General features: G+C 38.5%; 1 protein-coding gene across 3 annotated transcripts in view; it reads right to left on the bottom strand.

Moving 5' to 3' along the window:
* HOOK3 (hook microtubule tethering protein 3) overlaps window positions 1–12647 on the bottom strand; it is an 87222-nt gene that overhangs the window by 56656 nt on the left and 17919 nt on the right. For all 3 annotated transcript variants that reach the window (XM_066988337.1, XM_066988336.1, XM_066988335.1), the window contains exon 3: window positions 6341–6413. In XM_066988337.1, the coding sequence (XP_066844438.1) occupies window positions 6341–6413 (73 nt within the window). The remainder of the gene's footprint in view (window positions 1–6340; window positions 6414–12647) is intronic.

The raw sequence follows: 12647 nt of genomic DNA, 5'->3' as shown, positions 1-12647 counted from the left end.
TAACAACAACCTTCAGTATTACTAGGGGAGTTCTCTTTCACTAGTGTGCAGTGAATACACTTAGATGGTTCTACTGCCAGTGGCAGAGAATCATCCTGGGAAACTACCACAAACGTTGTCTGTTTTCAGATTCAGCTCAGAGGATCCATTAGCATTTCCCAGGTCATAGCATAAATTCTTACAAGGAAGACTTCAAACAGAGATGAATGAAAACGAACAACAGATGTAACAGAGAAAAGCACAGGAAATTGTTAAAGACAACTGATTACATATAGAATTCTAAAACACAGCAGGTGATGGTTTATCGGATGTTTTTGTCTTTTTCTTAAGCACATGGAAAAAAATAACTACAACCAGTTAACAAAGACCATTAAGTCGTGCAATGGCAGAACACAACAGATATAATTTCCAATATGGATCATGACTATAGAGTGCTCCATAATCCTTTGGAGATCAGCACATGGGATCCCTATTTGGTTGCATCAGCAACTTGACCTCTTCCTTTTCTATACATAGCACATATACTACCCTCCCAACCCCTTTCATAATCCGTTCTGCACATCCATACCCACTTGGAAAAGACATGAAACCTACTGAAAAAATAGTAACAACTATACTCTATTGCACTGCTAAAGCACTTACAACTCACAATTGATTGTTTCTAGATGAATCTCTATTAATTTTCAACATCATCTCAATTCATTTTCAGTACCTTTTCCATCCATCATTCCCCTTCAGAGTCATGGTGAATGGAGTTAAATCCAGTTGGAGGCCAGTCACTAGTGGAGTCCCCCAGGGCTCACTATTAGGGCCAGTTCTCTTTAATATCTTTATCAATGATCTGGATGAGGGGATTGAGCGCACCCTCGGTAAGTTTGCACCAAGTTAGACATGAGTGTTGATATGCTCTAGGATAGGAAGGCTCTGCAGAGGGATCTGGATAGGCTGGACTGATGGGCTGAGGCCAATTGCATGAGGTCCAATAAGGCCAAGTGCTGGGTTCTGCACCTGGGGCACAACAACCCCAAGCAGTGCTACAGGCTGGGGGAAGAGTGGCTGGAAAGCTGCCTGGCAGACAGGGACCTGGGGTTATTGGTCAATAGATGGCTGAACATGAGCCAGCAGTGTACTCAGGTGGCCAAGGCCAAGTGCATTCTTGCTTGTATCAGGAAAAGTGTGGTCAGCAGGACCAGGGAGGTGATTGTCCCCCTGTACTCAGCTCTGGTGAGGCCGCACCTCGAGTACTGTGTTCAGTTTCGGGCCCCTCACTACAAGAAGGACATCGAGGCCCTGGAGTGTCTCCAGAGAAGGGCTACAAAGCTGGTGAAGGGTCCAGAGAACAAGTCTTACGAGGAGTGGCTGAGGGAGCTGGGGTTGTTTCACTTGGAGAAAAGAAGGCTCGGGGAGACCTTATTGCTCTCTACAATTACCTTAAAGGAGGTTGTAGCGAGGTTGGGATCAGGCTCCTCTCCCAAGCACCAAGTGATAAGATGGGGAGAAACGGCCTCAAGTTGCACCAGGGGAGGTTGAGGTTGGATATTAGGAGAAATTTCTTCACTGAAAGGGCTGTGTGGCATTGGAATGGGCTGCCCAGGGTGTGGTTGAGTGACCATCCCTGGAGGTCTTCAGGAAACATATAGATGTAGAACTTCGCAGCATGGTTTTGTGGTGGACTTGACAGTACAAGGTTAAATGTTCGTCTAGATGATATTAAAAGTCTTTTCTATATTGATATTACCAGAAGTCTTTTCTATATTGATATAATGACTCTATATTTCTATAATGATTCTAAGATTCTACATATTTAGCACTTGCTATTTGATTAGACTGACCCGTACTCTACAGCATTAACCTGATAAACGGACTAGAATGAAAGGAGATACGATTTATTGAAGACAACACACGATCTGGCACAGTAAACCTTAATGCTGGGGGGGCTGGGGCTGCTCTAAATTTTTTTCCTCACCCGTCATATGAAATCTCTATTTTTATTTAATTGCAGCTCAAACACCAATTCTATATTGAGGGTCTGTAAGAACAGTTTGTCTACATTTCTCTCTTTAGGAATATACCTGAGCAACAAAAGGAAAGCCTAATGTAATGGACAGCAGAAATGCTCTTCAGCTTGTGATGATTGACAAAAAGGGACCAAGGGTTATATAACCACTTGTTCATTTAACATTTTGACAACCAGTCAAATGGCTGTCAAACAGACAGTTCTCATTCTTCCATTTATCCTTTTATCACATGCGTGACTGAAATCCTGCTTGTACAGAATACCCTGTGTAAATTAATTTATCCTTGTACATTTCAGGTACTCAGGTGTCTAAATGGGAACCCCAATGTTGAAATGTTATTCTACAGTATCTTCCCTGGGTAATTATGCATAGACCTATTTCTCTTCCTACAGGTTATAATTAACAACCTTATAACCTCTGGAAGTGTTGCTAGGGCAGGCTTGCAGTGATGAGAGAACTCTTAATCATTCAGCTTCAGGTATATGACTAAGTGCAGCCAAGAAGAGTACATAAATTGGAAAAAAAAGAGAGACTGTGTGTATGCGTAGTTCCCATTACATTAGGTTTCTGCTCTGAACTGCATTCTGTCTCTTCACTATTATAAATGGGGCCTAGAGAGAGGCTGTACTATTAGCTTTGGAGTTATCCCCCTCCAACTTGTCTTCTGCAAAAAGAAATACCAGGAAAAACAGACAGAGACACATCCTTGACTTAAATGGAAAAAAAAAAAATCATTAAAAGGTGGCTGTGAACAAACAGTATTCCCACATTAAACTTATATTCAGAGACATTGCTGACTTAGGAACTAAGTATATACAAAAAAGAATTAAATGTATCAGCTGCTAAGTATCTTTTTTTGACAGAAATACATGCTGACTATTAAGAATGCCTGATCTCCACTTCTTGCTTGTAGAAGAACATTCACAAGATAGGCTTCTATCTTTATCAGGAAAAAAAAAAATTAAAAACCAAACCCTCAAACTCTAAATGGCTTTTCATGAATAAGTGTTCCCTTCTCTACAGAGAATATAAAAGTAGCAGAAGGATGATACCATACACAGAAAACTAGGTTCCATTACTATACAAGTCAACCCAGCCTGCACTGGAATAAATCAGTGTGAGCATAACTGCACTACTGCTAGAGTCAAAATTAATCCTCACAAAGAAGGTTTGTTCACTTGGATTACAACACCAAATAGCCTGTACTCTGATTTCACTGATTATTCCACTTTGCAATATTCCATCAAACAGAAAGCACTCAAACTGTACTTGTTGGAGAAAATCTAGTGGCACATGCTGTTTAAATGTGCTATTCAGGAATGGAACAAACACAGCTTGCTACTACAAACATGGATAAAATAAATGATGTGTGTAGCAAGTGATTAACTGCTTAAACTTTCGGTACTGATATTACTGGACTACTCAATATGGAACTATTCTTGTTTCTTGATTAGGGAATTTCATTCCTGCAAAATTTTGGCTATAAACTTATTTTCCACACCATTTTCCAGTTTCAGTGAAGGCTGTTTTGTCTTCAAAATGTCATCTTCTTCAGCATGAAGCACTAGTGCGTACACAGTTTAAACCCCAACCATTTTAAAGTGTTCATTTTTATATCAGGAAATAGAAGTCTGTGCTTTTATGTATTTTTCTTAAACCACAACATATAATTGCTGTTAGGCCAGGAGTGAGAAATAGTGGGTTTTGTTGCACAACAGAAAAAATAGACTGTGAAGCATGCTGATATATGCTGTGCCCCAGAAATTTTAACCCCAAATAAGTAACAAAATGTTTCTGTATTAAACACAGTAGGCAAACAGATCTGGTCTGTTTTAATAAACAGAATGCTAGTTGACCACTTCCTACTCTGCAAGTCCCTAGAGCTCTAACATTTCCTTTTCTCTATCCTGTTCATTGCTCAATCTCTAATGTCAGACAACCTGCCCCAAAACCAAGAGTATAACACCCCCCCTGTGAATTTTTACTTTTGTTTTGAACTGGTAAAGCAATGGGAAAAATATTTTTAACAGGACAGCATTCCTGCAGTTATCAAAAGTAAACTAAGTTTCATGAACTGCTAAACAAGAAAATTAATGAAAGCTCAACCATATATTCTTGTTTATATACCACAGAGGACAGCATCCAATGATGCAGTGCATCATTTTCTGAGTATCTCTCTCAACAGTGGTTAGGAGGGCCTGATACAGCTCTCCTAACCACTGCTTCACAAAGAATTACAGGCACATTATGTTTTCTTTGTTTTAAACCTACTTCCCCTACTAGACTTGTTCCTTTATGCGCTTCATAATACTGAGAGCTTGCACAAGTGGTGACTATTATACCACACAATATTGGAGGCAAGGAGCAACCATGTTTAGCAACAAGAACGTTCTTCAGCTCATTATCATGACTTGTAAAGTACTGAACTAACCTAATTATAGTTTCTCATGGTGGTTTTTAAAATATTAAGGGAAATCATATTGAGGAGACACACATGACTATGTTGCCTACATTTATAATCTAGTGACAAACCAACGTAAGTGCACGGATTGAAAATGCTCCTATGAGCAAGACTATGAATAACTGATTGATGGATGAACAGTTGAACAACTAAACTAGTAATGGTGTTTATTTACACAAAAAGAAGAAGAACGGCTGGCATAGTAGAAGATTACTTTCACGGTTAAAGAATGGGAGTAGAAATACCACATTTGTGACTTTTAAAGGAAGGGGCATACAAGAACATATACAAAAAGCTGTAACATGCATTTGTTTTAAACAAGAAAAAAATATCAGTCTTCAGTTCTTATTTACACGGAAGCATGAAAAGTAAAAAGGAACGACATCAGCAAGAAATTGAAATTTGAGCTGATGTTTTTCCAGACTTCAATCACATAATGAAGTTACTAGATTGCTCAGTCTTTCTGTTTTATTCACACCTGTTAAGCCTTAGACTTTGCCACACTGGCAGGAGAGAAAGGAAAAAAATAATTCTTCCTCAAGCTCTGTAAGATTTACAGAAGTTGCTGCTCCATTTTTAATCGATTGAAATACTATTATAACAAACAGTTGTCAGACTGTTGTTCTCCTAGTTTAACAACCAAGACTTCAATATTCCTTAGGAAAAAAAGCCACAGTATTATTTTAGGGAAAAATGAAACCTTGCATCTAGCTGTTCATTTGCAATTTCATAAGCTTCTTTGAAAAAAAATAATTTAAATTAACTGCTCTACTACCAGCAGATTTTTATTTTTTATTTTTAGGAGCCATGTCTTTTCTTTACCAGCCTATCAATATATTCTCAACAATGTTCCCACATTTTGCTGGTAAGGCTATTAGACAAGCTGTTCTAGACAGTCCAGACTCGTACATACTGGCCAGGCAGCAGAAAACATGCTGACAGATCTGCTAACAACATAGGCAACAACAACACCCTCCGTCCTTTCCTCAGGTAGCACTTAACCGTGTCTCCCCCCGCTCCAGTCAGCAACATTGAGTTTTTCCCACAGTTGTAGCCCTTTCACAGATGTTTAGAAAAGCTTTTGGGAGCCAGAACAAAATGTGTTTATGCAATATTATCTAATGAAAATCATCAGGAAGAAACCAGGCTGGAAACAGCAATTCAGAAAGGTACATATATCATTCTCTGGTCGGAAACTACACTAGTATCTGCATATGAAATTGTGTTCTTCAGGTTTTATACACCAAAATGCTCCATGGCTGTACCAGCGTAAATCCTGTTGCCTTTAAGATCTGCAGAGAAAGTACTAGAATACCAAGTGACATAAATGACCCAGCAAATACGCTGTGGTTAAAAAACATGCTGAGTACAAACAACACAGAAAAAGCATCACTTCCTCTCCTAAAACTCACTAGCTGTGCAGAGCTGGCAAAGTAAAATGAAATAACATTTTACCATTTTTATTTAAATAAATTGTCTATTAGTCTGCTATTATTACACAATTGTTTGTTGGAGCTTTTTTTCCTCTATATGGAAGCATACTTTCACACTTTGCATTAAAAACAAAAGATGTTTCATTCACATTTCTTTGTTTTTCAGATGGTAGTTTAAGCATGATGTTTATTTTAATATTTTTCTTTTAAATTGTTGAAACCCATTTAAAACTCAAAATGTGTTTTCTTCGCTAAACTATGCAGGACTATAATAACAAAAAATAAGCAAGTGTAATTAAAAACTGTCTTAAATTTAACTTACTGTACTATAAAGCAAGGTCTTAATCTAGAAATACGCTAATATTTAAACACAATATTGTATTAAGGACAGAACTACAGATCTGCAGAGAAGCAGATAAGTCAAATACCTTTAGTCTCCAATTATCTCCTACTTCTGTTTTGATCCTGTTTAGCCAGTTTTCATCAAAGTAAGCTGGATCTCTGAAAGAGAAAAAAAAAGAGTATTTGTTAAAAACTGATTCCAGAAACTAAGAAGATACTTTAGTGTGATTAAGACCCTATCTCAAGCTGAGGCTGCCTAAATGACTACATCTTTGTTCTATATACGGCCAGTACACAGTAGTTCAGAATCCCATTAGTACCCACTTCTTTAAGTCCTTGCACCCTGTTCACAGCACAGCTTCATTTGTGTGCCATGAGTAGCTAATAATTATGAAGAAGCTGCTGGAATGTATTTTGTCAGTTTTCCCCTCTCTATAAATTCTTCCTGTAATTTATCAGCTGTTGCTGGAGCAGTATGTTTGCATAACTTGAAAGTGTTACAAAAATTTATTACTTTTTCACATGTTATGGAATCATACTGCTATACACTGATTACAAACATTCCCCTGCTAAATGAGAAGCTTGAGACTGAAAAAATATATATTCTCTCTATATAATGAGAATGATCAAAAAGCGTAAGTGCAGCTGCTAAGTGTTTTCTACTGAGAAAACAATCTACCAAACACTATCAGGTTTTGCAAATATTTTTTCACAGTAATCTTTGACAAATCTTTTTGCGAACACCCTTCCTTAACATTTTTTTGTATCTTCTGCACTATTGACAAGGCAATCAAGATAACGACAGAATAAAAACACCAACTTTTTGTAGAGTATACCTTTATTTCTCTAAACTTCTTCCCTCTCTTCCTTTTTCTCACAAGCACCTTCCTTTGGTTGTTGGTTAAACACAACTCCTAAGACTCTCTTGCCCTCAGTTCCTTTATCACCTAAAGACTAACATTTTCTACTGTACACTCAGGTAAAATCTCTCCTCTACCATACAGAATTTCAACAACGTTATTCTCAGAACTAGAGAGAGAATGCACTATAACTAGTTGGTTTTAAGGAGAATGACAACAAAATATAAGGAAAGGCCCATACTGTCAGGGAAGAAAAACTTTTTATAAACATAAGGCTTTTGAGTCAACATGGTAGGCCCGGTTAGAGTTTCACAGGAAGTACTCTAATTTCTAGAAGCATACTGCTGCATTCACTGCCAAGTACTATTAGATTTACTGCTGTATCCTTTGAAGATAGAGTTGTGAACTGAACCCTTCCTTTTTGAAATATAATAAAAAAAGGTAAGATTGTATGAAATCTTATGGGAAAAGCTCAAAAAAATTATGAATATGTCTGGAGATTAAAGTGACATCTCTGCAGTCATATATGTTGCAAGCCAGCAACTGTATCAGCAATTATAGTAGGGCATATTCTTTGTACCCACATTTTTTCCTGATGCATTATCCCTCCTGTATTCCATTTTCCCCACAATATCTTCTCCACAATGTTCCAATGCCTGCAAGCAGCCCATGATACAATACACAGGAGGGGAGAAGGATCATAAACACCAACATTTCTCTACTGAAACATTTTAACTGTTATTTTTACACATTCTGTTACAGACACTGGTGAAGATTATGGCATATTTCTTTTCCTCTGACATGGCATCCGCAAACATATAGCTGGAAGAACAGCTTTAATTACTAGTTAAGCTGATGACTCCAAATTGCTCCCATTCAAAAACAGTGCAGTTCTAGCACAGATGACAAAATCTTGAAGCATGAAACAGAAAAAGCAACATATTATCCACAGTTTTAACTGGTTTTGAAATGGACTTTTTTTTAAATAGCTGTCAAATAGCTTCTGCTCTCAGAGGCAGGTAAATCTGAGCAAGAAATTGATTCCAGTACATACAAGATCAACTACAGATGAAAAAAAAGTTCGCATTCAGTTTTTACATTAAATACTGTCTCTCCTTGCAAAAGGTCTTACTTATGCCTAACTTCCAACCAATCTGAACAAAATCATCCGGAGAACAGTGGAAAAAAAACACCTGTTAGCTGAAAACAAGGAGACCCACTTGAACTGCTTCTGTTTGAAGTCTGGAGTTCACAAAGCAGCCTGGTATATTCTGGATGGGCACTCTGCCAAACACAAGCGAGCCTTGCTCACAGACTCACGTCACCAAGGCTGGTGTCTCACAGACTTGCTCACCAAGTGTCTACCCAGCTCAGTGAGAAAGCAGGTATAACTAGTTATCTGTGCCTCCCCAGCAAAAAAGACCATGGGGACTTTCTTAAGGACCATATCTTATTTTAAAGATTGCAGTTGGTCATGAACATCTTCAGCTACTTCAAGGCTGCAGTGCCATCAATGTAACAACTCCCGATTTACTATTTTGATTGTAAATAACTAAGCATGAGGAACTGTCCACAGGCAGAACTCTGGACCAACTGGCAGGCTAATGCTGCATACCCCATTTCAATAATAAGGGCATCAACTGAAGAAGAAACAGATTTCAGGTTTAGCTCCAAATAATTCCACTCTGGATGCTTGTACTTTGATAGCACATAAAAAGCTTTTCTCAGGTACTACTGCAATTACTGTAACACATGGAAAAGAAAATGCCCCTCACTTTCTTGATAGAAGTCCTGGGCTATCTGCACCTTTATACAGATCATCAGACAAAGAAGATTGCTGAGAATTAAACCTAAACTAAGTATGGCGGCCTTTTTCCACAGATTTCACAGTTTTTTTTCTTTTTAAGTATACAAATCTCACAGAAGTATCCAGGGTTCAGCACCCGGTAAGCAAGCCACTCTACACCATTAACACACAGCAGTGATCAGAATAATACCAACAGTTCTCTTTAGGGCATCTCAGTGTGTTTACACAATAACTAGTAGAATACTGCAAAGAATATTTTGTCAGTAATATAAGCAGAAAAGCAACAAGGTGGGCATCAACACCAAGCAAATCTAGAATGACCACCCTTTCCTCATGTAAAAGTCACCTCAGAATCATTCCTAGAGCACTGGATTAATTTAATTCCTGTTCTCAAAAGCCCTATTAAGGTTCAGAATTTATATTAACTGCAACAGTTTCTCTCCGTATTGAACCAATGGAATGAATCATCTCAAACCAGAAGCTTTCCACCAGAATTTCTAGAAATACATTTTAAAAGAGCTTCCAGACCCTCCTCCAAAAGCTGCACTAGTTCATTCACAGCCCTTGCTGCAAACAAGTTTCCCTCTACTAAACCTTTGGGAATCATGACTCAACCACATTCTCAGAGCTCTTGAACTCCCTTTGTCCACGTCACTAGGAAAGATGCTGTCATCTCTTGGAGTAATGCTTGAAAAAGCATCACCCAAGCAAATATGAAAATGTGTGGTTGAGAACTGAACAGCTGTGGTTACAGAACCTTCCACTTCATTTTGAAGAAGTACTGCACGAAACAAGGTCAGCAGAAAACTGACTGGAGCATAATCAATACTTTGAGATGGCTTGCTTGAACTCAGCATTCTGAAGTGATGAAGTTCCTCAGCCTATATTCAAAGTTGGGGAATCTCTTGCACTTGGTAACTTTCAAGGTTATAAAAGCATCTGTATATCAGTTGATTGCTGCCTAGTCTCTGAATAGCACTGCAGGTAATTGGAACTTTTCTTCAGAGCACAAGACACTTATCCTGTTGTCAATGGTGTATCACTTCATGTGATGTTGCTTTCAGCAGTTCTCATTTATACCACATCCATCTTATTTTGTATGCAAATTTTCCTTTATTTAAGCAATCATCTCTCCAAATCATAGATGCCAAGAGACAGAAATATTCTTCTGAAGAAAAGAAAACCAACCCACTGAACATGGAGTATAACACATGATTATTACTCATTTTAACAGTGGTACAGTAAGCTGCTTTAAGAGATGTCTGTTTACAAAGAGATCTCTCCACTAGGGACACATAAAAGCATGGCTTTTGCTTTCTGCATGTGTCAAAACATACACAGCATGCTGCAATGTATAATATTATAAATGAATAATTCATTAAGGGGGGCAAAATGCTCAGATGACAAATGAAAACAAATACCATCTTCCATATCTACCAAGGCCCAAATGACTGAAAAAAGAAAGAACTAAAAGAAGAGGAACACCGGGTACTAAACAGTCTCCAGAGAGAGATGAAAGAAAAATTTAAAACTATAGTATAAAACAGAGTAATATGCTTTTATGGGGATACCAGTGGACAGTAAGAAACAGATGTGGTAAATGCAAAAATCCACACAGAAAAAGATGATGCAATCTGGAAGCTAGCTATGGCACTTCTATCTGCTTGGAACAGCATAAGCAACATGATTTTAGCCAGACAGCCTACTCAGACAACTTGAACACCCGCTTCTGCTTCCAATCTTTACTTACCTTATCTTACTGTGCAATTTTAATCAGAGGGAACAGCAACTTTCCTATCTGAACTCAAATGAACAGTAAATATTAAGGAATAATACAATAAATATAGGCTAAAACATAGGCTGAATGTATTTCTTAGAAGAAAATTATTAGCACTGGAGAACTCCATTCAATGACACTTTAACCTGAAATTCAACAATAAGGGCTTTATGATAAAAAGAATGATGTCTTTCAGTGTTTGTTGTGTTTTTTTAAATCACAACCTGTTTATTAACACCTGAATCTGTAAGTAAAATGCTTGTGCTTGCTTACATAATTCAAATGTCTGCCATATGTTATCACACACTACATTCCTGAAAAGCTTTTGAAGGTGTAATTGTCTTTCTGTATCCTTTTCTTCTCACAGTGTCTTCCAGAAGTTTTATTACAAAAAAAATCTGCCATGTAAGTTGGCATTTCTGCTCAATGGTCCCTACTTACAAACATGGGACACTACCTTTAGCATAAAAACATTAAGAAAAACATACTTCAAAATGGAAGGAACTGCTGGCTTCTTCTGAACAGATGACACAAGGTATGGGTAGTTTTTTTATTATTATTCCCTGAAACTCTTCCTCATCATAAACTAGTGACTTTGTCATGTTTCCACTACTGCCTGCCCTCACAAGTACCAATGGAAACTTTCCGTGAAGGTAGAGGTTGAAAAATAGAACAGTGAGTTTAGACCCTCAAACTTTAGAATTTTTTTTTAGATTTTTTAGATGAAAAGCTATCCTTACTCTCCGATGGAAGTATATCCATATGACTGGACAAGAACAACATCCCTCAGTTTTTGTCAATGCTCTGCCTCATTCAGTTTGTGTTTTTCACCAACTGCATCTTCTTCATTCCCTGAGAACTTTAGGGAGGAATTCTCAACGGGTGCATTAATCCAGTATTTCAGTCACTTTTCACACACTGATTTTTGGGTGCATCAGGACATTTCCTATAAAACTTGCCAAAATTCTCTCCTCTCCCCTTTATGTACACACATTACAGGAGAACCCTAAAGGTGGGGGAAGGTGGGGAGCAGCTATGCTGAAAAACACCTGAATTTCAAGGATCATGCTGCACAGAAACACGAGTTTACTCTTCCCAATGGAATAAGGATAACATAGTTTAAGAAATTTTGTCTCTCCAGTCTAGGCAGTAAATTTGTCTTTTGACAATTAACTACTTGAGAGTGTCCAGTACACATGGCCCACAAAGCAGCAGCAGAGGGATGTGATAAGCATTAATTAGCAGGTGCAATCCCCTGCTGCAATAGATAGAGGCCCTCCCCATCTCCTGACTGACCTGTCATCTAATGAAGGTTGCGCTGCTTGCTGTGGGCCTGAATCCAGGGCATAAAAAACTGCCCATTCTCATCCTGCCCTCAGACTGTTACTCCTTCTACTCTTCCACCTGGGCACCAACTCTACAGCGAGGAAGACCTGGAGCATACCAAGCGTGACTACACGGCTCTGGAAGCAATGGTCAAGACCCAAGCAGTGTTCTTTCTCTCTGTCATGCCAGTTAAAGGGAAGGGCTTCAGAAGTCGACAGATTCTGCAGGCCTACAACCAGTTGTGTAACTGGCGTTGGCAGCAGGGTTTTGGTTTCTGTGACCATGGAACCCTCTCTGAGGGATCAAGAACTGCTTGGAAGAGATGGGATCCACCTGTCTGTGCTGGGAAGAAGCATCTTTGCTGATGGGCTAGCAACTGGTAACAGTTTTAAACAAGAAACAATGTAGGAGGTAAAGGATGATCGAACATCTGGTGGCAAGCAAAGGCTGCAGGGCAACATGAACAGGAGAGACCTCGTGGTCAACAAAACAGGGCTGAGGTGGGGTCACTCCAATCACATGAATAATAAAGTGTCTACAGAAAATAATTACAGTGAAAGCTCTCAAACTCGTTCTTGGGAATCAGCATGACTGCATGTCAATGTGAAGTGCCTAATACATGC

Source organism: Anser cygnoides, chromosome Z, assembly GCF_040182565.1.
Source record: "Anser cygnoides isolate HZ-2024a breed goose chromosome Z, Taihu_goose_T2T_genome, whole genome shotgun sequence".
In the NCBI taxonomy this organism is placed as follows: domain Eukaryota; kingdom Metazoa; phylum Chordata; class Aves; order Anseriformes; family Anatidae; genus Anser; species Anser cygnoides.
The sequence above is the reverse complement of the archived record's forward strand: the minus strand, read 5'-3'. Positions and strand labels throughout refer to the sequence as shown.